Source organism: Aureobasidium melanogenum (genome assembly GCF_000721775.1).
Source record: "Aureobasidium melanogenum CBS 110374 unplaced genomic scaffold scaffold_36, whole genome shotgun sequence".
Classification (NCBI taxonomy): Eukaryota; Fungi; Ascomycota; class Dothideomycetes; order Dothideales; family Saccotheciaceae; genus Aureobasidium; species Aureobasidium melanogenum.
The window spans coordinates 76,601-101,519 of NW_024470088.1; the positions used below are offsets into that span (position 1 = coordinate 76,601).

The 24,919-nt window shown below is 51.0% G+C and overlaps 9 protein-coding genes across 9 annotated transcripts; 5 read left to right on the top strand and 4 right to left on the bottom strand.

Annotated features, from left to right (window-relative positions):
• Positions 1-550: 550 nt before the first annotated feature.
• On the bottom strand, positions 551-2,890 carry M437DRAFT_10237 (apses-domain-containing protein; the record flags this gene model as incomplete). The annotated part of the gene is made up of 2 exons (XM_041018555.1): positions 551-1,224; positions 1,306-2,890. Coding segments are annotated over 2 exons (2,259 nt in total), but the record flags the coding sequence as incomplete, so codon positions are not given.
• An 806-nt stretch (positions 2,891-3,696) lies between these two features.
• On the bottom strand, positions 3,697-5,112 carry M437DRAFT_70231 (alpha-L RNA-binding motif-containing protein; the record flags this gene model as incomplete). Its single annotated transcript, XM_041025419.1, has 3 exons — positions 3,697-4,524; positions 4,575-5,030; positions 5,080-5,112. The coding sequence occupies 3 exons, from the start codon at positions 5,110-5,112 to the stop codon at positions 3,697-3,699; spliced, it is 1,317 nt and encodes a 438-aa protein (XP_040875177.1).
• Positions 5,113-5,315: 203 nt separating this feature from the next.
• Positions 5,316-6,248, top strand: M437DRAFT_79255 (uncharacterized protein; the record flags this gene model as incomplete). Its single annotated transcript, XM_041027139.1, has 1 exon — positions 5,316-6,248. One exon carries the CDS (start codon positions 5,316-5,318, stop codon positions 6,246-6,248), a length of 933 nt encoding a protein of 310 aa, XP_040875178.1.
• Positions 6,249-7,150: 902 nt separating this feature from the next.
• Positions 7,151-7,789, top strand: M437DRAFT_60142 (GCN5-related N-acetyltransferas-like protein; the record flags this gene model as incomplete). The annotated part of the gene is made up of 2 exons (XM_041023701.1): positions 7,151-7,190; positions 7,278-7,789. The coding sequence occupies 2 exons, from the start codon at positions 7,151-7,153 to the stop codon at positions 7,787-7,789; spliced, it is 552 nt and encodes a 183-aa protein (XP_040875179.1).
• A 638-nt stretch (positions 7,790-8,427) lies between these two features.
• M437DRAFT_88880 (putative heat shock protein Hsp88) lies at positions 8,428-10,826 on the top strand (the record flags this gene model as incomplete). Its single annotated transcript, XM_041028922.1, has 5 exons — positions 8,428-8,432; positions 8,493-8,532; positions 8,597-10,087; positions 10,187-10,480; positions 10,536-10,826. 5 exons carry the CDS (start codon positions 8,428-8,430, stop codon positions 10,824-10,826), a joined length of 2,121 nt encoding a protein of 706 aa, XP_040875180.1.
• Positions 10,827-11,736: 910 nt separating this feature from the next.
• On the bottom strand, positions 11,737-12,573 carry M437DRAFT_79258 (uncharacterized protein; the record flags this gene model as incomplete). Its single annotated transcript, XM_041027140.1, has 1 exon — positions 11,737-12,573. The coding sequence occupies one exon, from the start codon at positions 12,571-12,573 to the stop codon at positions 11,737-11,739; it is 837 nt and encodes a 278-aa protein (XP_040875181.1).
• Positions 12,574-13,824: 1,251 nt separating this feature from the next.
• M437DRAFT_60119 (uncharacterized protein) lies at positions 13,825-19,713 on the bottom strand (the record flags this gene model as incomplete). Its single annotated transcript, XM_041023696.1, has 3 exons — positions 13,825-15,292; positions 15,342-15,705; positions 15,753-19,713. The coding sequence occupies 3 exons, from the start codon at positions 19,711-19,713 to the stop codon at positions 13,825-13,827; spliced, it is 5,793 nt and encodes a 1,930-aa protein (XP_040875182.1).
• Positions 19,714-20,741: 1,028 nt separating this feature from the next.
• On the top strand, positions 20,742-22,303 carry M437DRAFT_60125 (dihydrolipoamide acetyltransferase component of pyruvate dehydrogenase; the record flags this gene model as incomplete). The annotated part of the gene is made up of 3 exons (XM_041023697.1): positions 20,742-20,865; positions 20,921-21,144; positions 21,203-22,303. The coding sequence occupies 3 exons, from the start codon at positions 20,742-20,744 to the stop codon at positions 22,301-22,303; spliced, it is 1,449 nt and encodes a 482-aa protein (XP_040875183.1).
• Positions 22,304-23,010: 707 nt separating this feature from the next.
• On the top strand, positions 23,011-24,618 carry M437DRAFT_70238 (MFS general substrate transporter; the record flags this gene model as incomplete). Its single annotated transcript, XM_041025420.1, has 2 exons — positions 23,011-23,316; positions 23,371-24,618. The coding sequence occupies 2 exons, from the start codon at positions 23,011-23,013 to the stop codon at positions 24,616-24,618; spliced, it is 1,554 nt and encodes a 517-aa protein (XP_040875184.1).
• Positions 24,619-24,919: the final 301 nt, after the last annotated feature.

A 24,919-nucleotide genomic window follows, 5' to 3' on the forward strand; every position in this document is an offset into this window, starting at 1 on the left:
ACTAACGCAGATGTCCACACACCGATCGGCGGATCCTTCACTTGCAGCTGAAAGCCTAAAGATAGAGATTTTATGCACGCGGAAGGAGGAAGGTCTTGGTGGCCGGTGATTCCGATGGACAGAGCTTCTCTAGTATACAAGTGCGCGTGGTACAGGCCAGACAGGAAACAGCGGTCAAGAATACAAGGGGCATGAGCTCGAAATCGACGTGTTCGAACAAAAAGAAGCTTGCTGCCAAAGAAAGGTGCGTCTGCGCGAACAACAGTTATGGTTACTGGACGACGGGGTTTCCAAACCAAAGTGCCTGCCGTTCTGAGTTCTGGGGTCAGCCATCGTAGACATATTGTTGATTGCATAATACGATGACTTTGGCGTACACCCTTGACTAGGAACGAATATGATTCGAGAGCAATTATCTAATATCATTCATGTAATCCCTGACTCCAGCGCCGTGGTCCACGCTATGCGATTGATGCTCCTACCGTCCCTTCCCATATGAACTGTTGCACTTTTTTTACACAGCAGCAACGACCTCGCTGCCACCACCAACGCCTTCAACCTTGATCAAGAATTCCCTGACTCTGCCTGCCTCTTCCCGTCCGAGCGCTCCTTTTTCTGACTCGACAGCCGCCAGAAGCGCACCGAGCTGATCCTCGACTTTGTCCTCTGCAACACCGGTACACAAAGATACAACCTTACGGTACAGGTGTTCGAGCTGTGAAGAGCGTGATTTGAGCTGTGTGGACTTTTGGTGCAGACGGTCGTTGTTCGTCTCGTAGATTGTTTTGAGGGCACGTAGCTCAGCAACTGAAGGTGCGTTGTTGAGAATTTGCTGTTGCAGTGGAGGTGACAGCTGTTGTACTGCTTGTGCCGGATCTGTAACATTCGATGGTAGTTGGTCGACGATCGCAAGCACAGGAGAGACAGATTTGTCTGCATCTCCCACTACCGTGTTGGTCTTGGTCACCTTTCTACCGTTGCGGTGACGTTCCTCGAGGATGCGTTTTAGATTCGCAATTTTTGACTGAGCTTCACTGCGAGATTTGGCACGGCGCTGAAGAGTTGCTAGCTGGTCGCTCTCTGTCTTCGCTACTGCGGACAATTCTTGAATCTGGGCGTTGAGTTTGTCGATCTGAGTAGTTTTCTCGGCGAGCAACTGCTTATGCTGGGCGAGGTTTGCGGTGAGCATACTCGTGAGTGATGAGATCACATCCTGATTTTGTTCTTCGATAACATTTGTATTGGAGACGGGTGTTGTCTCTTTCTCATTCGCACCTTCTGTGGTCGCATTTTGGGATGGTGGACGGTTCGGAGCTTGTGATTGGGAGAATATTGGGTCGATGTTCGACGGGTTGTTGAAGCCTGCATTGGCTTGTCCGTTCTCGTCTTCGATCCCGACACCAAAATCACGGGCTGTTATACCTTTTTGATTGGGAATGGTCGGATCGGCTTTGACTTCCAGCAGCTGCTGAATGATACCTCTGTTGCCAATTCTGGCTGCAAGATTTAGAGCAGTATTGCCTGCTTTATCTCGAGCATTTACTATATGCGTGAGAAAGCGCATCAGATTCATCCGCTCTTTGCCTGCCTGTCCAGGAGTTGCAGAGCCATTCTCGACCGGTGCAGGCTTGGACACACTGCGAACCAAGAATTCCAACAGGGCCTCCAGATAGTACTTGCTGCTGGGTGCTCTGCCTTTAATACCACAAGATACAGCAATGTGGTGGAGAATGGTACGTGCTTGAGCATCTCTGACTTCGATGAGAGGACTCAGAAGCTCTAGAACATCTGGAAATGAAGAATGCTCGCAGCAGTTGTTGACCAGAACAGCCGAGATCAAGGCGCTCTGGCCTGCAGCGTTGCCTCTGAATATGTTGGCACCCTTTTGAATGAGCAGTCGTAGTAACGGCACTCTTGACAGCGTTGCAGCCCAATGCAGAGCAGTGTTTGCAGAAGGATCCAGGGGTATGTCCAGATCCTGGGGTGATAGGGAGAGAAGTGCTGGATGTGAAGCGAAGTCTTGTCTGGATGATTCAGCAAAGAGGTCGAGGAGCAACAGACGCTTGTTTTCTTCGTCAATGCCCATAGGTGTTGGCAAAGGAGGGAGTGTGACAGGCTCGTCGGAACCATTGACATTTTCTTCGAGATATTGTTGAGTACTTTGGAGGAAAGATTCTCCAGGCTCGGTTGGGTCGAGTGACATGATTGAAGCATCTACCGGGATATCATCGTTGGGTCTCATACGCTTTCTTGGGGGTTCTTGACCACCTGGGGCGGTCCTCCAAGCAGCGCTCTGGGTGTTGTAGCCAGAGTCGGGGATTTGGTAGCTGGCATCGGCCATGATACTGTGGGAGGAGTTTTGTTGTTGCTGAGAAGAGCGTCTTATATGATTCGGACGTGCTGGCGAGTTAAGACGGGCAGCCTTGTTTAGGGCTGCAAGAGCAACGGACGACATGGAAGAGATGTTCTGGAAGAAAGTGTTTGAGGTAGCGGGGCCACTTCTATCTTGGGCACCTGCAGCGTAGAACCTTTTTCTGTTGGCAGCCATGGCTTGTTCCTTGGTCGGCGTCTCGGTGGTCTGACCAGCACCAGAGCCATCAAGGTCATGTTCCAGTAAGGGGAGAAGCAGGTCCTCGACACCGTACTGACGGCAGAACTCGCGACCTCGGCGGTAGGTAATCCAGGTGCCTTGGTATTTGCCGTATCCACCTTGGACCTTCTCGTGCTCGCCAGGTAGGATTTCTTTCTCGAGGACTTTTGTGCGTTTGCCCTTGTCGACGCCGGCAACCTTGAGGATCTGAGTGGCATTGAGCCAGCCGTCGGAACGTCGTCGCATACAAGCAATGTTGTTCACTTCCATTTCGTAGACCTGGACTCCAGAGTAGACAGCCTAGCTTCACTGTTAGTGAGTTAAACATGGCAGGTGCACATGAGGTAGCTCACGGTGTATATGGTGGGTTTCTCAAAGGTGGGACGCATGTTCTGTTGGGGAGTGGGTGCTGAAGCTCCTTGACCGTAGCCAGCATCTTGTAGGGCCTTGAAAGTGTGGGCCATGCCTGGTGACTGAGCGACAGCATACTGAGCTGTCTGAGAGCCGTAGGGCATCGAGTAATGGCCCTGGTCCTGCGGAGTTCGGTTCGTGTGATGAGCCATGTTGGCTTGTGGCCTGTGGAGGGATTCACAGAGCAGAGAGCGAGTCGTTTCTGGGCAGACGGTATGCAGAATGAATTGTGTAGAGCAAGCAACCAAAAGCGACAGCACTCATGTCTGAGATGGTCGGCTGAACGACTTTGGGGTCCGTCGCGATACTGCGAAAGACGCGATGTTCGCGTTGCTCTGCTGGCCCGTGCCCTAATAGCCCGTGCCCCGCCCGTATATCCACGCCCGATTGGCTCCCACCCACTTGTGGGCTCCTCTGGCACAAGAGACGACGATAACACTATTAAAGTGTATTCTTCTCGTGCTGAACTAATCGCTCGATCCCTTGCAGCCTTCCTTGCAGATTTTCAGGGGCATCTCTTCAGCTTCTTTGAGACAGCACGTTTGGTATCCACTGTGTCTGAGAAATATAGCCTAATTGGCTCATCATATTTTGGGCGCTTCCTATTCCGTTCACTATAGTACAAGATGTGCATATAACGCCGCCCCAATCGATTTTGAACATGTACAAGCTGAAAAGATATCCATCCAACTCCTTCAACGTCTGCGGAGGTACCAGTTGAATGCAAGAGCCATTGTCTCGTTGGCAAACGGTGTGGGTACTTCTGCCAATCCAGGTCTAGCAACTGGGTGACGGAGGTACACGGCGCTGCAGATCTTCTGATTGACCTCCAGGTAGCGCGGGATGAATGCAAATGCACTCATAAACTCACGCGGCCTCCAAGGTGTAGCATATGGCTTTGAAGCATCAATCGGGTTTTCGTTTGCACGTGCAAGTGCGGCGTGTAGTAGCTCGGCATCCTTGCGTGCTCGGAATGCATCTTCTCTCTTGACCGGTTTTTGTTGCTGGTCAGGCAGGGCAGCCTCTGCGGCCGCATCTTCAGCAGGTACCTTGGCAGCAATAGCCTTTAGTGTTTCCTCCAATGAGTCAATGGTCTCGGTACCAGGCTTAGCGATTCCCGAAGGTCGTAGGCGAGACATAGTTTGCTTAACAGACTTGGCAAAGGCGCGTAGATCCTGCTTGCGCTTGCCAGATAAGACGTCTTTGCTGTCTTTGGTAATGTCTTGTGCACGAGCAAGCAATGACTTGAGAGCGGCCTTGGGGTCCTCCTCAGCTGATGGTGTTGTCTTTGTAGATTTGGCGCTTGCCTTAGAGGCGTCTTCAGTGTCCTTGTTCTCGGATCCTTCGAGGATATCCTCAGCATCATCGTCGACAATTTGCTCAACCTCATCGGGCTCTTCGCGACCTTGCAGTGTGTCTGGGGAGTTCTTGTTGTGCTTGCGTGCGCCAGTAGCGAAAAGAACGCGCTCAGGATCTACTGAGAACATGTCACCAGGGTTGAGGAGGTAGCCAGGGTGTTGCATCTGAATTTGTTAGCTTGCGAAGCAGATAAGCGATCGAGCGGAAGCAGTACCTTCTTTCCGTTGACCTTGACAAAGCCGTGAACGACAAATTGCCTTGCCTGACGGGCACTGCTGGCGAATAGCGCACGCCAGACAGCAGTATCCAGTCTGCGCTCAGTTGGGAAATATGTCATGTGCATGTAAGGAGTCCTTTGCGGAGCCTTGTCTCTTTCCGATAGATCGGAACCATCCTTTCTCTTTGCGATGTTGAGACCAGAACCACGACCAGCAGCCTGCTCGGAGCCATCTGTACGGGCGAGAAGTTTGTAGTCCATGGGAACGACAGCGGGGAGGCGACGGTCAAACATGCGGGTCCATTTTCCTTCGCGGATTTGCTCGCCGTGGTAGGCACGGGTCAGGGACTTTGCCAGCCATTTCTGCTGGAAGAAGGTCTTTGAGGCGGCGTAGGGAGTTTGTAGGCGCGAGATGTTATAGAGAGTCCATTTTGACCAGTCGGCTCGGACTTTCTGCACATTGTCAGCGGCGCAGCGAGGGAACAGAGCAAGTGTGGCATACGGGTTTTTTCAGACCGTGAAACCTCTTACGCATGGCGAGGGTGGGCGCGTAGCAGGTACAAGGCAATGGATCAGTCTTGAGCGACGGCTGGCATCGACTTGAAATTCGCCCAAGACGCCATGCACATTGCAGCTTTCGGCGAAGATTTGTGTCCGCCGGGTCGATGCTTCTGACACTCGGCCTCGCCAAATTGCTGCCACAGGCAGCGGTGCGCCCGCCCACACTTCTCTCATCAAATGCCGCCGCTCTTTACCAATCAACAATGCAATGAGGCTCGACATTTGCTCCGCGCAATCTTGCGTGAATCAACCTACCTTCCCGACCAACAAGCTCGCTTGTACATAGCCACCCACGCCCTTGCTCGCTTTCGAGACTACACGCCTGGACACAAACCTGACAATGTCTTGACTCAACGGAGACGCTTGCAGCTCGACAATGCTCGAAAGGCTTTGTCTGAACTGCGAAGGGCGAATCAAGGAGAGCTGAAACCATTGCTCAAAGTCCTTCATCTGACCTATGCCCGCATCGGCAAAAGACGACACGAGATACTGCGTGACTTTCAATACAAACCGCCTTCACATGTCGATATCAAGCCCGACACACCCCCGAAGCTATCTCCCCAGCATATTGCTCTTCTGGACTCACAGAGAATTGCTTCCCCGCCCACTGTTGTCCGTCCCCTTCTCCGATCGTGGTCTTTGAAGATGCCAAAGACGAACAGCTGGGAAAGACCCCTGCCCAAGAAACGCGCTGCCAAAATCGTCCGGGACTGGTATGCCGATGTTCTGGAACGAACTGTTGTGCCTCTTCCCATTGCCGAGTGGGAGCGTTTGCGTGATCTAGCTCTTGGCAAAATCGAATTTCAAGGCCCTACACCCCGTCGTCCTATGCCTGCTTCAAAAGGCAGCTTTGCTTCTCCGCTCGAAACAGCCCTTGGCCTCGTTCCACTCAATTCGCCTGATCTTGTTTTGAGTAACGCAGGCAACTCCATCCATGCCCGTAAGCTCACTGCGCGCTCAATGAGGAGATGTTGGGCCACAGTTTTTGCACAATGCCCTGTAATGTCATGGGACGCCAAGTCTCAGAAGTGGTCAATCCAATGGGGTGGTGATATTTTAAATCAAGCGAAGATTGCAAATTCTACCGAAGCCGCTCTGGACAAGACTTGACTCGCTTGACATTCCTGGTGTTGACAAGCACATCTGTCTTTGTTCCATTGTTCTTGCTCATTGCTAGCCTCAGATTCAACAGGCGTTCATAACTGTGGAGCATAGGCTTCATGTGCTCGAAGATATTAGGCATACCCTTAAATTAATGGGCCTTGTGCAGTCTCGCTTATAGCCGAAGATGCCAATTTGCAGGAACAGTATTACTGCTCAAACATCAAAGGGTAAGTAGTGAAAGTCTTATGCGTCTTTACGGAAGTGGCATTGCGTGATGAACAGATCTTATGAATACTTATCTACATTGTCTGAACAACCTTGAAGATAAATACATCTGACAACCTGACTTGTTGGCTCATTGACCACCATTTCCCACGCCCACTTGACCCATCGCTAATACGCTGTGCGACAGGTATTAATATCAGGGTCAAGAGCAACATGTTGTACAAGTATGTTCTGGCCACTCGGGCTGTACTTAGTTGCAGTATGTGCAGTTTTGACCCTCGTGGGGGGGGGGGTTTTTTTTTTCATCCTAGAACTAATCCAAGCCTGCTAAAAAGGTCTCGATCGGTCACTGTCTTTGTTTCTGTCGTAGGTATAGATTCATAATCACCTTCGAACTACAACCTTCTCTCTGCACACACCTCGGTCCATTTTAAAGTCGTGAATTGGTCAATGGCAGGAGAGCCTTACAGACCGTCTCCACGATCGTCGCTGCCAAGAATTTGGGGTAATGGTCAACATTTATGTCTGCACTTTGCGGCATGTCATCGACAGGGCGTCCGTCTTTCTCGATATTATTGACACTCATTGACCTGAAATATCTTTGTATCGTTATCATAACTTACCTGCAAACAAACCAGCAAACTCTAGCCCTCTTTTTATTCACAGACCCGTAACCAACGAACATGTCCAACCAACCAACAATAAGTCATGCAACCCGCGAAGGTGAGTCTGAACACATATCTGGATACGGGCAAATATTCATGCACTACATGCTTGTGGATGGTTGTCCATATACTGAAAGCGTTACAGATGTGCCCCATATCCTGAGCCTCATTCGTGCACTTGCAGACTACGAAAAGGCTCTCTCGTCATGTCATGCAACCGAGGAAGGTCTAGCATCAACTCTTTGCTTTGCACCTTCTAGAGGTGAACCCCCATCTGGACCTGGCTATGCCAAAGTTCTCTTGATTCGTACGCCAAGTGATGAAGTGGCCGGTATGGGATTGTACTTCAACAATTATTCTACTTGGTGGGCAGCACCTGGAGTCTACCTCGAAGATCTGTTTGTGCTTCCTGAACACCGCAACAAGGGCTACGGAAAGCTTCTCATTGGAGCATTGGCAAAGGAGGTCAAGAGGATTGGCGGCAAGAGACTGGAGTGGTGTTGTCTGAAGTGGAACAAGCCATCTCTGGACTTCTACAAGATGCTGGGAGCCGAGCAGATGGAGGATTGGGTCACTCTAAGGGCAGACGGAGAAGCTTTAGACAGGCTAGCTGGCTCTGCTGACAAGGCGGCTAAGGTACAGGTGGATGGCAAATGAGGGGATGGATGTGATGGTGCGCATGGCATCAGAGACTCGTGCCAGCTCTCGAGCCTGCATGGATGGCCAGAAGCTTTGGTCTGTACATAAAAGTGCTTTCTAGCGGTGTGGTGGATTGGCTGCATAGAATTCTTGCAGATCATGCTGTACGTTAACGACGCTCAATTATCCCTACAATTCCTGCCAAATACACGAGATGAATTCAACACAACAAAGTAGGCGCTGTACAAGAGACACCAGTCTATCAGAACTTCTTATACGCTACAGCAAACGAGTGACTTTCTCCCTGTCACAAAATGTTCTCCGTAACTGTGATGTTGACGGTGCTGTCGCCAGACGCCATAGTTAGAACGGGTCATAGCCTCAACAAAGCACAACTTAGGATGAATCAACGTCACTCGAAAGAACCGTGCGTCTCGAAACGCCGAGAAGATTCGAAAAAATCGTGTTTTGGGTCCCAACGACGACAGCGCTACTGAGAGAGCCCCTCTATCCCACCTACTCCCACTCTGCAATCTCTCCAGACTATTCAAGCGCCTTTTCTTTGATTGAGATACCCCCCTGTCGCCGTGAAGACGACTCTTGTTTGACCCTTACAAAAGTTCTTTCTTATCACAACAGACCACACATCATCCATCATGTCGTGAGTTACATGCTTTGCCCGCCACACATCGAAGCTTTCAACTGACCTTTTTGCGCCCAGTGTCGTCGGTCTCGACTTTGGCACACAAAATGCCGTCATTGTAAGTTTGCGCCTATGCTTGTTTTGCGCCTTGGACGAAGACGTACTGACACGTTGCGCAACAGGCTGTCGCTAGAAACCGTGGTGTCGATGTTATCACAAACGAAGTCTCGAACCGCGCAACTCCTGCACTGGTCGGTTTCGGCCCCAAGTCTCGCTACCTCGGTGAGACCGCAAAGACACAGGAAGTTTCCAACCTCAAGAACACCGTCGGATCCCTCACCCGTCTCGCTGGCCGATCGTTGAAGGACCCCGATGTCGCCATTGAGCAAGAACACGTCTCATGCAAGTTGGTCGACATCAACGGCCAGGTCGGCGCCGAGGTCCAATACCAGGGCAAGAAGGAGCAGTTCACTGCCACCCAGTTGACTGCCATGTTCCTCACAAGGGCCAAGCAGACTGCTTCCGCCGAGCTCAAGCTTCCCGTCAACGACATGGTCATCGCCGTCCCTGCCTGGTACACCGACGCTCAAAGAAGAGCCATCATCGATGCTGCCGAGATCTCCGGCCTCAAGATTCTGCGTCTGATCAACGAGACCACCGCTACTGCCCTTGGCTGGGGTATCACCAAGACCGACTTGCCCGGCCCCGAGGAGAAGCCCAGAAGAGTCGCCTTTGTCGACATTGGTCACAGCAACTACACCGTCTCCATTGTCGAGTTCCGCAAGGGAGAGCTCAAGGTCATCTCGACCGCCTACGACCGTCACTTTGGTGGTCGCAACTTCGACAAGGCCATTGTCGACCACTTTGCCGCCGAATTCAAGGAGAAGTTCAAGGTTGACATCAACGAGAACCCCAAGGCCAAGCTCCGTGTTGTTGCCGCTTGCGAGAAGCTGAAGAAGGTCCTTTCTGCCAACGCCGGTGCCCCCATCAACATTGAGTCTCTGATGAACGATGTTGACGTTCGCGGCTTCCTCAAGAGAGAGGAGCTTGAGGAGATCATGAAGCCTCTTCTCGAGCGCAGCACCGCTCCTCTTGAGCAGGCCCTTGCTGAGGCCAAGCTGAAGGCTGAGGACATTGACTCTATTGAGCTTGTCGGTGGCTGCACTCGTGTTCCCGCTCTCAAGGCCGCCATCCAGGACTTCTTCGGCAAGCCCCTGTCTTTCACTCTGAACGCCGACGAGGCCATCGCCCGTGGTTCCGCTTTCGCCTGTGCCATTCTCTCCCCCGTTTTCCGTGTCCGCGATTTCTCTATCCACGACATCTGCAACTACCCCATCGAGTTCACCTGGGAGAAGAGCGCCGAAATCCCCGACGAGGACACTTCGCTTACCGTCTTCAACCGCGGCAACGTCATGCCCTCGACCAAGATCCTTACTTTCTACAGAAAGCAGGCCTTCGACCTCGAGGCCAAGTACGCCAAGCCTGAGATGCTCCCCGGCAAGATGAACCCTTGGATCGGCAGATTCAGCGTTAAGGGCGTTAAGGCTGATGAGAAGGACGACTTCATGATCTGCAAGCTCAAGGCCAGATTGAACTTGAACGGTATCCTGAACGTCGAGTCTGGATACTACGTCGAGGACATGGAGGTTGAGGAGCCCATCGAGGGCGAAGATGTGAGTTACGATGAAGAAGCGACTTCGCAATCTCGATTCAATCATGACAGAGAAAGCAAGCGACCCAAAATTACGCACAGTGCTGACATTGATTTACAGGGCATGGACACTGACAAGGAGCCCAAGACTCGCAAGGTCAAGAAGCAAGTGAAGAAGGGTGAACTCCCTCTGTCCGCCGGTACCGCCTCTCTCGACACACAAGCCATTGCCGACTTCTCCGAGAAGGAGCACAGCATGATCATGGAGGACAAGCTTGTCGCCGACACCGAGGACAAGAAGAACGAGCTCGAGGCCTACATCTACGAAATGCGTGCAAAGATTGACGAGGAGTACGCCGAGTTCTCCAGCGAGGAGGAGAAGACCAAGCTGAAGGAGAAGCTTGAGGCTAGCGAGGTAAGCACTGACTTCAACGACAGTACCAATTCATATACTGATGTTGTACCTACAGGACTGGCTCTACGACGAGGGTGACGATGCCACCAAGGCCGTCTACCAATCCAAGATTGACGAGATTCGTGCTATCGGTGGCCCCATTGCCCAACGCTACCTTGATAAGTTCGAGGAGGAGCGTCAAGCGGCCCTCAAGGCCCAGGAGGAGGCCGCCGCAAAGAAGCGCGCCGAGCAAGAAGCCATCCAGCAGGCCCAGCAAGAGCAGGCCGCCGCCGCTGCAGCAGCAGCCAAGATGGCCGCTCAGCGTGAGGAGCAGGACAAGAAGGATGCCGAGATGCAAGACGCATAGATTGACGGCGGCACTGGTACCACTTCCTCTCCATCTACCCCAACAAAAAAGAGACTCATGAGGAGAATCTCGGGGCTTTTTACACGCAACAATACGAAATGACTTGAACTACCAACCAAGACAAGAACACTAGACTCTGCCGTTACGTTACTATTTCACTTTTCTTCTAATGTTTTGCATTTGATGTCAACAAGTCGGTATGATCCGGACAAGGCGTGGAAAATGGGTAGCTTGTTATGTTTTTCGGTTGCACTACTACAACAGTACGAAAACGAATGATTATTTTGAAGTTAATTCACAGAACCAGTAATCCATGAAAGCGTGTTTATCATTTGCACTCTCATCCCGCCTGCTTATGACTCACAACCACGACCTCCTCAAGGCAGCATAGAACAATAGCACACTGTCAAAATGCACATTTATCTTTGATATCACAGATGTAGCCAGAGACAGGGAGAGTGAGAGTGACTCTCAGTAGACACTCCTCGTCTCCTAAAATTACTGTGCATTCTTATAGCTGCACGTATCGTGGTCCAGCATCCAGAGAGGCCATGGGGGGCTACTACAGTATCATCACAGCCGCAATGCCCCACAGCAACGTGTGGCGATATAGTGACTATAGAAATGCACAGTAGTATTGAATTCAGAGCTCAATCCAGTGAGAGCCGCCAAATTAGGGGCTCTCAGTGGATGGGCCTTGCCCCAACAAAGCAGTGTGCAATTTTATAGATGACTCAACTCCGCATATGGGAAGAGGAGATAGCAAGTACTAGGCATGTCGTGTAAAGCTGACCATGTGATTGTAAGCTATTCCCGTGCTGACTTGAGTAGTATCTGTTGCTATAAGAATGCATGAATCTGTTGTGTTTGGCAGTCGTTGCCACTGAGAGCCCACCCCCTCACTACACACTCAGTCGTCGCTGCACATACCCGTGTAGTCGACTGCTTTTGTTCTGCGTCCTGCTCTTGTCTTGACTGGTATGCCCTTCTCGATTGCCTCCTTCTTTGCTTCGGCCTTGTCCATAGCCTTGCTCATGTCGTCATGTAGCTTCTTGTAGTAGTCATCGTATGCCTTCATCTGCTTCTCGCACTTTTCATTGACATAATACCAGAACATGCCATGTTTGGTACAACGCCCGTCCACTGCACCTGGCATAGTAATGATGCCAAAGGCCTCCTCGCGGCTCTTGCCACCGTCCGAACACAGCGACTTGAGCAATGGCAAGAGAATCGAAGGCCAGTCATGCCGAGAGCGGTAACCGTATCTGTACTGCTTGAGCTCGAGCTTGGCCAGAGAAACTGCGGGAGACAGCAACTGATAGGCTTCCCTGCCAGAGACTTTGTAGGTTTGATCGACGGAGATAGACACCAGAGACTTGACACGCTCTGGGCCAAGGTACTCGAGGAATCTTTGCAGCATCGTAGAGTCAGGAAACTCAAAGGTGTGCCGGCTGAACAGATATGGCGACGCTTCAGAACTGGTTTGCTTGTTTACTCTCACCAGACTGGTGCTGTAAGGCTCGGCTTCTTTCGAGATAAGTCGATTGTTGCCTTCATACCAGTCGGTGCTAATGATTCCAGAGTGCTTGCCTGAAAGACGAATACTACAGCCGGGACGTTCAAGAACCAAGGAGTAGATCATGTTGCGGATCTCGGCAGGTAGATCGAGGAATGGGAACTTTTCATTCTCATCAGGCTCAGGTTGCATGACAAAAACGTGACGTCCAGCGTATGGACCTTCGTTCATCAGGACAGGTTCCAAGGAGAAAGGCTTTTTCGAAGTGAGTTTGATGGTTTGAGCGAAATTCTTGTTGTTCTTCTTGCGCTGCATTGATTGTCAGCAGAGAGCGTGAATATTGTCAACTCGGAGAGACTCGCGACCGCAGAAGTGCCACCGGGAATCGTGCAATGAATGTTGCGGACCATACGATCGCTCTTGGTTTTGAGAATAGCTTTGAAATCTGCGTTGAGTTCGACATCGCTACTGGAGTCATCGGCTGGCTCTGGGTCGTTCTTGATGGGGTTCTTAGCTGGAGTCGCCTTGGTCTTCTAAATTAGCCATGCGCAAAGGAGCGTGATGTGGTACATACCTTGGACGCAGCTGAGCTGCGGGTCGAGCGAGGCATGATGTTTGAAGATGATTGAAGTCAGGAAGTTGTGCAAGGTTGAGAGATCGAAGGAGGAGAGAGGAAGTGTACGTTCATCAGAAGCTGAAGAAGGTAGGTGTTGCAGCCTTAGAAACCAACGCGCCTTCCTCCCGAGTGACAGTGAGAGCTTCACTCTCACTCCCAAGACTTTCTTATGGAAGTCTCACAAGTCATGCCACCTTCCACTTGATGATGCAGAGTGATATGTCAATCACAAAAGTCGCAAATGTTCTTCAGTCAGAGGTTCAGGCAAAGTAGCCCTAGGTTCTATCACCTTCTCAACGAATACTGCCTCATCTCGAGTTCTCTTGATAGAAGGCAAAGACCAAAGTGCACATTCACTTGGCTGGTCTGGCTCTTGCTCCAGAATACACAATGATTGTGAAGAGAGGTGAAGACTTGCTAGGACTCACAACCACTCCATCCGATTACGGCAACTAACCTTGACATACATATATATCGTTCTCTGTCTGGACCAAGCCATTCTATGCCGTAGGCAGGGTGCTGATTTTGCGTCAGGAAGAAGTTCCGCTCTTGCTGTGCATACAGACAGCATAGTGCTTGATGATTCTTTCGAAGGCCGCAAGCTGCAGCGTTGGTCTGTTCACAAATCTCAATGTCAGTCATACGATCTTGAAGAGCGAGGTGGTTATCGCTTAAATATTCATCACTCCTTGGTCAAAAAATGACCTGGCATGCAAAACTTCTTGATATACAAGTTTACTTTTGGATCTTCTTCTAAGTGCCTGTCATCAAGCAAGGTGTATCACTACAGGACGGCGCCATTCACTCCGCAACGCCTGTATACATATCCTACAAGTCCCAAAGCTGATCGAACAACATTCCTACATCTAATGACTGCCTTTGCTCGAACGACGCCCGCTGAACATAGAATGTCTAGTGGGGCTAGTCAATCCCGACATCGTCTTCCCGGTATGAGCAAATGTCTTCACACCAAATTTGATCTCGGTAACGCGAGCCCATAGTCCTTGCACCGCTCGCTGGAGCTCGGGACCCATATCGCGATTCATGAGGCCAACGGCAAGCGGTGTGAAAGTGGTGGCGTGACGCTCGAAATCATCGGCATGGAAGGCCGTGTATCCTTCAAGCACATCAACCACAACAGGTCGCCAAGTCATGATGTTGCGTTGTTGTGTATCCTCATCGAGCTCGATATAAGAGCTTACAATGTCGGCACAGAGAGGGATGAGTGCCTGTTCCGTCTCGGTGCGTGATGCTTTGCGCTCCTCTCCTTCATCAGAGAACATTCGCAGAAGAATACTAACATAAACGGATGCTGATCCGGACTCCTGCTTGAGCAAGTTCGGGGGCTGACGCATGAAGCCTTCTCTGAACAACTTCGTACGCAACTCGCGATCTTCGTTGAAGCGTTTGGCGAAGTGGTACGACTTCTTGAGCAATGCCATCAAGCGCAGCAACAGATGAGAAGGAATGGCAGCGTACACGGAGTCGTTGGAGAACAACTCGCTGACAGTGTCAATCATCAGCAGTTGTAAGACACACTTGGTGATGATCTGATTGAAGAAACGGCGACGTGCTGCAGTGACGACCACTGGCGCGTTGGGTGTTTGCGACGTGTTATTGAAGGACTCGAGCTCGTTACCTTCGCCAATCTGTGCCTGCTTTGAAGGAGACAAACTTCGGTCGGATTGCATAGTAGCCGTGGTATTGCCCCGGGGACGTCTGGGCGATCCCTCGCTCGGAGGGTGTTCTTCCCCGTTCATGCTCAAAGGACTCTCTGATGGTATAGACGCTGGATCTGCAGAAGGAGTTTCGGTCATCGAAAGGCCGTCCATCGGTGCTGGAGCAGCCTTGGAGCCGTTCGAGGCACTGGAATCTTTCCTGTACGAGGAAGAAGTTGCTGCTGAGAAGAGAGCTGTCGCTTCGGTTCGTGCGAACAAGTCGACGAAAGCGCCAACAACTTTTTCCCAATGTCCAGGAGTAAACTTGTGGACGTTTTGAAGAATAAGTTGTTGCAAGCAGTTGCTCCCGATCCTAGCCAAAGTGTCGTTCTCTTGGCAGATGCAAAGTGCCAAAAGATCCAAGAACCGATCAAGCATGTACTCGAGAGAATCGAAGAAGTGTGTGAAAAGACTGATCATGTTGCGAAGCGCTTGTATCATGGTTGTCGATAGCCATACCGAAAGCTCTTCGTGGTTGAGAGCCTTCGACATCTCTGACTTTGATTTTAAGACCATGAAGATAGGGTAGAGCAGCTGGCGCCATAGAGTGTCCCAGAATTCGCGAGGGAAGTCACCGCCATATCGTGTTAATGTCTCGAACAAGTAATTGAGCGCCCTAGACTGTTAGCATCCGCAGACTAGCGATAAAGACAAATCGAACATACCTGGATCGGACTTCGAGATCATCGCCAGTCATCAACACATCATGGAAAGCAAACAGAACAGGGAACCAAAATTGCTCTTCTTGAGTCTGTCTGGTAGGTTGTTTGGGCATACCCTCTGCTGTAGGAGCATCTTTGACTGTGCTGGCTTTAACACTAAGTGGGCACTCAGGTGTACGAAGCATCTTTGAAACGGAAGACTTGAGCATCTCAATGGCTTGCAGAGACTTTTTCTGGAACTTGTGGTTCTTGGAGAACTCGGTCAAGCAGACGATAAGGTCAGCAAAAGCACCCTGGGTGATAACCACAGCGAAGCGGTCGTTGTAGACTTGTGTGACATTGTCGTAGGCGAGATTCACAATTGATTCTGAGAACTGTTAGGAAAAGCAGTTGCGTTGATCACTAAACACATACCATAAGGCTCACGAGCGGCGACAGTGAAAACACCGAACATAGTCTTCCATCCGGAGCGAATGTTGTCTCCCCTGGCTTGGATCATCTGGATCAGACAGCGCAAGACCATGTCTTTGACAGGAACTTGTGTAGCATTGCTCAGAATGTGTTCGAAAGGCTTCAAGAAGTCTTTTTGGAATTTAAAACCAGGCAATTCTTCGATCTCCATGAAGCGCATTGACAATTGTCTCAGTGAGTTGAGAGCAAAGTAAACGACGTTCGTGTTGTTGTGGCAGCCGACCTGGATGAAGTGTTCACCCAGCACTTGCCAAATGCTCGTCCATTCGAAACGAACACGAGTCATGTTGTAGCCACTGATCTCGACCAGCTTCTGCAGACTATAAGTTCTAGGAGACTCGCTGTTTCCAGACGACTGGATCTCCTGCCAGCTGACTTGAGTAAGGGCTGTGACAAAGTGAACGATCGCATCTCCTGACAAATTGGCAGTGTTAGTAAAAATACGATCAACGCTGCGAACCATGTCGGCAGATCTGCTCTCCTCGGCAACATCGGGTTGATAGACTATGCCACTGACGGAGTTTCTGTTGCGGTGACGAGGAGGAACACCAAGAGATTTGCGGTTAGGTGTGCTCATAGAAGAGTGTGTTCTCAACATATCGGGAACGTCCCCCTCGCTCACACCGGTGGAAATGAGCTGGAATCTGTCGAGTTGACTTATGCACGTAAGGATGTCTCGCCATGATTCCTTTAGTAAGTTGCCTTCGTTTTGTGCAACATCGAGAACAGCTTTCAGAGCCTCGATGTTCTTCGCCTTCATCTCCCCAATATTGTAGAGGTTTGTAAAGCGAGCGAGGGAACCGATAAAAGCCTGTCGGGGATCCGCGAGGTCGAACAAGCAGCAAATCCGGATAGCCAACTTTTGGCCTTCCATACAGAGCCTGATCCTCTCAATGTTGTTTGTTTCTTGGATTCCGCCAGAAAGCGCGGTCAGGAAAGACATCCAGGTCACTTCAAACATCGGGCCGACATGTTTGAATGAGGATGCAGGAATGAATCTGACCAAAGACGACTTGGCAGCTCCGCGACGCTGAGCTTTCATGAGGTTCTTGAAAAGTTGTTCCGTCTTGGTAGCCATTTGATCCGAGGCTTGAGCATACGCCTCTCTTTGCAGATCACGACCAAAGTTGGCAACCGCTTGACCGATGTTTGCAGCCAAGCTACCGGTGCCCTGCGGCAACATGCCTAGATTGGCAGCGTTCTCCCGCTCAGTATCCAGGACAATCTCATTTTGAGCGATTTCCTCGAAGATAGACTTGAGGTAGTCATCTGGCAGACTCTGACCATCGTTGATGCCACGATTGTTCTTGATAAAATCTTCAGGAGTCATGCGAACCTTGACCTGTGCGCTGTGCTGATCGGTATTGAGCATAACAACTGAATATGCTAGCACATAGGCAGTATCGGCATTCGCGAACGCATTAGGGTTACCTCCAGTATATCTTTCGGCGAATTTCAGCATCAAACGATCGATCTTCTGAGCCTCTCCCGGAAGACGGAAACTTTGCAGGAAATTTCTAAGAGCATCGACAAATCGTGTCTTGGTAAAATCCATGCTGTCCACGAAAGCATGCATGATGGCAATATTCTCTGGTTCGCCTTCTCCAAGGAACTCACCGAGAGCTTTTTTGTCTAATCGATCATTGGAAATGAGGAATCGGGCGACATCTTGAGGTGAATCCGAGGGGATGAAGCCACCAGCGACCAGAACTTTGATACCCTTCTTAGGCTTGAAGTTGAACTGTTTAATGGCATTGTTAAGCGCAGTCTTGTGTTGTTTGACTCTTTCAAGCTCGGCAGGGTCATCCTCAGCAAGGGGAGTGCCAGCCACTGCATTCGCAGGAGCCTCCACGCTCGGTACAATAGGCGATTGAGCAATGCCATTTTCACGAGCGTCGATCGAGTCTCTGAAGTCTTCTATTGAATCGCGCGATTCAGGATTTGAGAGTGATGCAGCAACGTCGTTGAGTCCTTGCTGAGACCAGTTGACCATAGAACGTAGCGTCTCTATCAGACACTCAAGAGAATGCTGCTTCATGATGTATTCTGCAGGTATGTCTTGGTTGACATCTGGAACGCTGGCGATTGTCGAGGTAGATAAAGAGGGAGGTAGAGTACTCTGGGCTAACCATTCGGACATAGCATTACCATGCTTTGACTGCTGCTCAATGTACAACAATTCCTGCTGCGCCGTGACCTGCACAGGCGAACTGGCAATCCTGGAAAGGTGTTCAATGATACGTTGGTAAAAGTTGTCGAGTGCTGCTCGGTCGCAATCATAATTGAGATAGAGTTCAACCAGTGCCCTCGGGTCCGAAGCCAGTCTGGTCAAGACTGTAATGATGCATTGTTTCTGGAATGCAGGCGCTGTCCGCTTGTCCAAGATTGCGAGATAGATCTCCTTGAGGAAAACCTCGATTTCTCTTTTGAGCGTGACTCGCAAGTAGCGGATCATGAGCCAAAAGATTTCGCAACTAATTTCGAACACTTTGTTCACAGAGCTAGCTCCATTGCGACTCAAACTAAGGCAGATATATTGTTTGATTGCCTGTGTGAAGCTTGTTGGATCGTTGTTGGAGCTACTACGAATAGTCGCAAATGGTGAAGTGAAGACGGCATGGTGATTGAAGATGGTAGTCTGGATGATGTGAAGGGACAGCAGCTTCGAACGCATCCCCTGAGATCTCAGATCAACAGTCTCCTCGACACGAAGCGTTTTTGTACTGAGTTTGCACATTGCACGGAATACTAGGAAGGCGTCCTTAATGAAGATTTCGTCTTCCTCGTCTTCCTCGGTAATGTCAGAACCATCGGGCTGTACGGTGATGGCGGGAACGCCATCATTGCCAGAATTGGTCCGGGGAGGCATTCGTGACTTCTTTAGGCGGGTGACCATAGTAGGAGCATTGTCACCTATCCGAGCATCATCGAAACTCTTCTTAGTCTCGAATGTCTGGAGAGTCATTCTGGTCGTGTCAACATCCTCTTCTTCCTCTTCCTGCAAGTCAGTGGAAGCTCGTGGTAACCCATTTTCTGCGCCCTCTGAGGGCGACTCGACGGCGTCAGCGGCATCGTTGGCATGGGGTGACTTGGAAGATTCAGCCCTGGCAGCACGTCCAGCAATCCGTGCCTTTACCCTCTCGAAAACGGTCCCAACCATCTGTGTCAAGGTACCTTGAGCAATTTGTTGGTTGGAGCTATTCTTGGACAGCAGGAAGATGTTGTATGTTTGACGAACACTCTTAAGCAGGCCTGCACCGTGGACGACAATCTTGTCGTTGAGAATGGCAGCCAACAAGGATTTGAGGATTTGCATTTGCACCTCGGCAGGGGTGGTTTCGCCTTGGAAGCAGTCGCATATGGTGTCGATGGCACGCTCAATGAGTGGCAGAGGTTGCTGGTTTTCATGGTTCGGGTCTGTAGGAACAGAAAAGTAGGAGTAACTGATAAGTTTGCCGATGCAGTCTAGAGCGGCAGTAACAATGGCGACGGTATTTGCGCGGCTAGCCAATTGTAGGGGCGCGAACAGAATCTCGGGATCTGTCTGGGTGGGATCTCCATGGCTCTTGATTGTTGACAAGGCACGCTGGGTAGCATCTGCCAGAGGCTTCTCCTTACGAGCATCCTTGGAGGCGGCAATCTTTTCCAAAGCACTCACAACAAAGACCATGGATGAACGGGTTGTTGAGCGGGAGGTAGCAACAGTGGACTGCGAGTCGGCGCGTTGGCGAGTAGGCTGGATGAGACGGGGATCGACGGCAGATTGGGGAGCATCTTCGGACTGCGGCGTTGATGTAGACTCTGGTAGAGGAGTTGTGATGGTAGGTAGGGTGGGTTGCTCGGGTTCTTCTGACGGGAGCGAAGGTTGAGTTGTAGGCAGGGCATCCGGATGCGATGTCTCCATGTCTGCATCATCTTGTTGATGTACGGGATCCGAGGATTCGTACGTGAGAGTAGGAGGACCATCGTCTTGCGAGTCCGGGGCACTGTCTAAGGGGACGTCTTGTAGTTCCTGGCTGGAGTCCATGTCGGGTTGCGGCGGGCCGTGTGGTTGCTGCTTGTCGAGAGCGACATCAGGCTCCGTGTTGTGAGGAGCAGGAGCCTCAGTATCTGCCATGCCTGCTTTTTCAGATGGATGTGCAGCAATGCGACATGTGACTGGCTATTTGCTCGAGAGGTATAGTCGTTGGTTGCTGCAACACAACTTGTAGGACCAACTGGACAGCTCTCAATGTACAGTAATGCAATCATGGGGGAGTAACTACAACGCTCGGCCCGTCGCCAGACACCGCCAAGCCAATGCACTATGAATAGGCCACTTTCTCGAAGAACCGGCAAACGACTTGTCTGCCGATATACTCGAGCCCTGCGGACTGAGATGCTAGCTGCTGGCGCCTCTGATACTCCGGACTATCGAGTATACGGAATCGTGAGATCTGCGTGTTTGTTGAGCTGCTGCAGTGCAGGTCTTAAGTACGCGCCGCCCGGGCATGCCAATCTTATCATGGCGCCCGCCGGCTGGACTTCACTTTCGGAGGCACAATATCAGCTCTTACACTGATTGTTAGACCACAGCGACTCTTCCTGAAGACGGCAGAGATTTTGCCGTAGCTTGCTTGAGTGGGAAAATAAATCATGTCGCATCTAGTACCCGATGTTTGATATGGTTGCAGTCACGGGTAGAGTAGGCAGAAATCGGCAAGCATGGACCCCTTCGGAATCGGGAGAGATTCGCCAAGAGGCTTTCGGGGCCAGTCGAGAAGTTGAGTAAAATGTCCGACAAGAGGGCCGACCTTTGTTGAGAGCTACACGACCTCCTCGCTCCTCTCACACATCTCGACCTTCGTTGTGCTCGGTGGCAGAGATTCCTGGTCCTGCATATCTCTCCTTTCTCTTGTCCTCCCCTTAGCCCCCACCCACACACCACACACAATGTCGGCCGCAGCTCTGCTTGCCCGCGCATCGGGAAGATTGTGTCTGCAGTCGCTGAGGGCCAGAGAGTCTGTCGCAACTCCCGCCCTCTTCGGTGCCCTGAGCAGATACTATGCCTCCAAGTGTATGTATCTCTCTCTTCTGCTGCAATTACAATCGCTGATCACCCGTCAATGCAGCTTTCCCCCCTCACACCATCATCAGCATGCCCGCCCTGTCACCCACCATGACCGCCGGCAACATTGGTGCTTGGCAGAAGAAGGCCGGTGATGCCCTGGCTCCCGGTGATGTTCTGGTCGAGATCGAGACCGACAAGGCCCAGATGGACTTCGAGTTCCAAGAGGAGGGTGTTTTGGTGAAGGTCCTCAAGGACTCAGGCGCAAAGGACGTTGCTGTCGGAAACGTAAGCGCACAACAGCTTCATACAGCCCTCGCAACACGCTTTACTGACTTTGTCACAGCCCATCGCTGTCATGGCTGAGGAGGGTACCGATGTCTCAGCCTTCGAGTCTTTCACCATCGAGGATGCTGGTGGTCAGAAGGAGGCCAAGGAGGGCAGTGGACAGGAGGCCGCCAACGCTTCTGAGCCCCCATCCAACTCTTCCGGCACTGCTCCCGCCCCCGCCCAGTCATCTCCCGCTCCCCAGGCACAGGAGTCCGAGTCCACTGGTGAGCGCCTCCAGACCGCTCTCGAGCGCCAGCCCAAGCTCAGCCCCGCTGCTCAGAAGCTCGCCCTTGAGAAGGGTGTTGCAATCAGCCAGGTCAAGGGCACTGGACCCGGTGGTCGCATCACCAAGGAGGACATTGAGAAGTTCAAGCCCGCTGCCACTGCCGCCGCTGCTCCTGCTGGTGTTGCTAGCTACGAGGACGTCCCTGCCTCGTCCATGCGCAAGACCATCGCCGCTCGCCTGACCCAGTCCATGAACGAGAACCCCCACTACTTTGTCGCCTCATCCATCTCGGTCAGCAAGCTCATGAAGCTCCGTCAGGCCCTGAACTCCGCTGCCGACGCCAAGTACAAGCTTTCCGTCAACGACTTCCTCGTCAAGGCTCTCGCTGCTGCTGCCCGCAAGGTCCCCGCTGCCAACTCCAGCTGGCGCGAGGAGAACGGCAACGTCTTCATCCGTCAACACAACACTGTTGACGTTTCCGTCGCTGTCGCTACCCCCGTTGGTCTCATGACCCCCATTGTCAAGAACGTCAACGGTACCGGTCTCGAGTCCATTTCCAGCCAGATCAAAGAGCTCGGCAAGCGTGCCCGTGACGGCAAGCTCAAGCCCGAGGAGTACCAGGGCGGCACCATCACCATTTCCAACATGGGTATGAACGCTGCCATTGACAGATTCACCGCTGTCATCAACCCTCCCCAGGCCTGCATCATCGCTGTTGGCGCTGTCAAGAAGGTCGCCATTCCCTCTGAGAACGAGGACGGCATTGAGTGGGACGAGCAGATCGTCATTACTGGTTCGTTCGACCACAAGGTCGTTGACGGTGCTGTCGGTGGTGAGTTCATGAAGGAGCTCAAGGCCGCCATCGAGAACCCTCTCAGCTTGATGCTGTAAAAGCATTCATGAAGAGAATTCTGCATTTGTAATCTAGTAGTCATACGGGGATACCATTTTCATTTTCCCAGGAAGAAAGTTCACGGCGCAATGATTGGTTCTTATTCGCAAAATTTATCTTCTTTATCACTTCACCAAATATTGAGCTTCACATTTCTCATCAGGCCTGGCTTGTTCAACAAGGATCGGATACGTACCGCTGAATACCTGTTCTTCTGAAAACTTGTGGCCGTATGGCTGGGAGAGTTTACTGACCGCTGCAGATGATTATCTGACGTCTCCATCGACGAATCAGAAGTACGGCCTCTCAATGTGCCAAAGACAGTTACAGTGTAGCTATAGAAATGCACAATACTTTTGTAAGAGTAGGTGTTCCAGAAAGAGAAGCTTATCGGAGGCTATCTGAATGGCTAGCCTCATACTCGAACTACAATTGGGCATTTCGACAGCTTGCTATAACCCTAATAGGTTGGAATGGAGAAGGGCTTAATTGGCAAGCACACGGCGAGGGTGATACAAGGCAGACCAAAGCCTGAACCGGGCCTGAACCGGCTTTCAAGGCCGGTCGATACATCACTCTTAGATATATGACTACAGCTCTTCGCTACCGATGGATATACGATCCACTTACTACTGTCAGTCTCAGGTTGCAAAATTAACTGCCAACGGACAAAGATTGCCGAGCACAATAAAGAACCAGTACCGCCATGCAGCAGCCAAGCGCAACCCTGGCTTCGACCACTGCCCAAGCACAACAAAATCACCAAGATGCGACAAACAATCCGAATGTCGATGCCGAGAAGACAGTCGGCACAGCACTTGCTGCTGCAGACCCTGAGCCCCCCTTCTCTGTCTTTACTCTTACGGAAAAGAAATTCATCGTCTTAAACATATCTTTCATTGGCTTATTGTCTCCTCTGGCAGGAAGCATATACTTTCCAGCTATCGGCACACTCGCGAAAGACTTGCATGTTTCAACTTCAGACATCAATCTGACTGTAACAACCTACCTGGTGAGTCGTTCGGTCTCTGCTGGCGGAGGTTCAAATATTAACACTACATCCTAGATCTTTCAGGCGATTGGTCCAACCCTCTTTGGCAATTTGTCTGATATTCACGGCAGAAGACCAGCCTACATCGGCTGTCTTACTGTCTCGATCGCGGCCAATGTCGCATTAGCCTGTCAAAGATCATATCCTGCTCTTCTGGTCCTTCGTTGCCTGCAAAGCTCTGGCTCAGCAGCTACGGTTGCTTTAGGCCAAGCTGTCGTCGCCGATCTTTCGACAAGAGCAGAGAGAGGCAAGTGGATTGCTTATGCTAGCATGGGCATGATGATCGGTCCCGCTCTAGGGCCTTTAGTCGGTGGATTACTGGATGCCTATCTTGGCTGGCCATCTCTTTTTTGGTTCTTGGCCATATTCTCTGGAGCAATGTTGATGGTGGCACTTTGTTTCTTGTCCGAAACCTCCCGCGCTGTCGTTGGGAATGGATCTGTTCCACCGCAAAAGTGGAACCGCACCTTGTTGTCATGCTTACGAAAGAAGGATGTCGCTAAGCAGACCAACACGATACAGCGCTCGACGAAGAGGCCGAACCCTATCACGTCTCTACTTATCATATTCAAGAAAGAAGACGGGCTCATTCTGCTATATGGTGCCTTGTTATACGCTGGGTTCTACATCGTCCTGATCACCCTGACCGATCAACTCTCACAAAGCTATGGCCTGAGCACTGTGCAGATCGGTCTCTGCTACTTGCCCTTCGGTGTCGGATGTATGGTCTCACGCTTCTCCGTCGGTGTACTTCTAGATCGCAACTACAAACGCCTTGCACGTCAGCTTGACCCATCTGGCGATGCCAACCCCAACGCCAAAGAATCAGACGCCTTCCCCATCGAGATGGCTCGTCTACAAATTGGCATTCCGACGGTTTTTGCTGCGGCCATCGTTACCATAGTCTACGGCTGGGTCTTGTACTACAAGACCTCGCTGGCAGGTCCACTGATTATGTTGTTCTTCGTCGGCAATTTCACCACTGGAGCTTTCAATGTGTTTGGCACTCTGATTGTTGATATCAACTTGCACCAGCCAGGCACAGCAGCTGCGGCAAACAACCTGGCCAGATGTGGAATGGGTGCGGCTTTCACGGCCTTTGCACAACCTTTGGTGGACGCTATCGGGATCGGGTGGGCGAGCGTTGCAGTTGCTTTTCTCTGGGTTCTAGCAACGCCTTTCCTGTTTGCTGTGATCAAATGGGGACCTAAGTGGCGTGCTGCAGAGAAAACTAAACTAGAGCAGAGAAAGGGTCAGAAGTGAGGGATGCTGAGATGTCTTTTCAACAATTCGTAGCACAAGATCTTGCTTTCGGCCAAGATGCACTTTTGTTGAACAGAGCGATATCAGAAAGAGCTCTCTCAAGGTCTTTTAGTTCTAGCACATGAGAAGAACGTTGAGATGACAACAGGCAAACACAGAAGAGAAATATAAGAATTCAAAGCTCGAATTTCATTCAAACAATGTAAAATAAGGTTAAAAGATGAAGACGACCTGACGGATACATCCAAGAAAGAAACTTCGACTATACCACCCCAAAATTTGTTGTTTTATCCAGCTATAC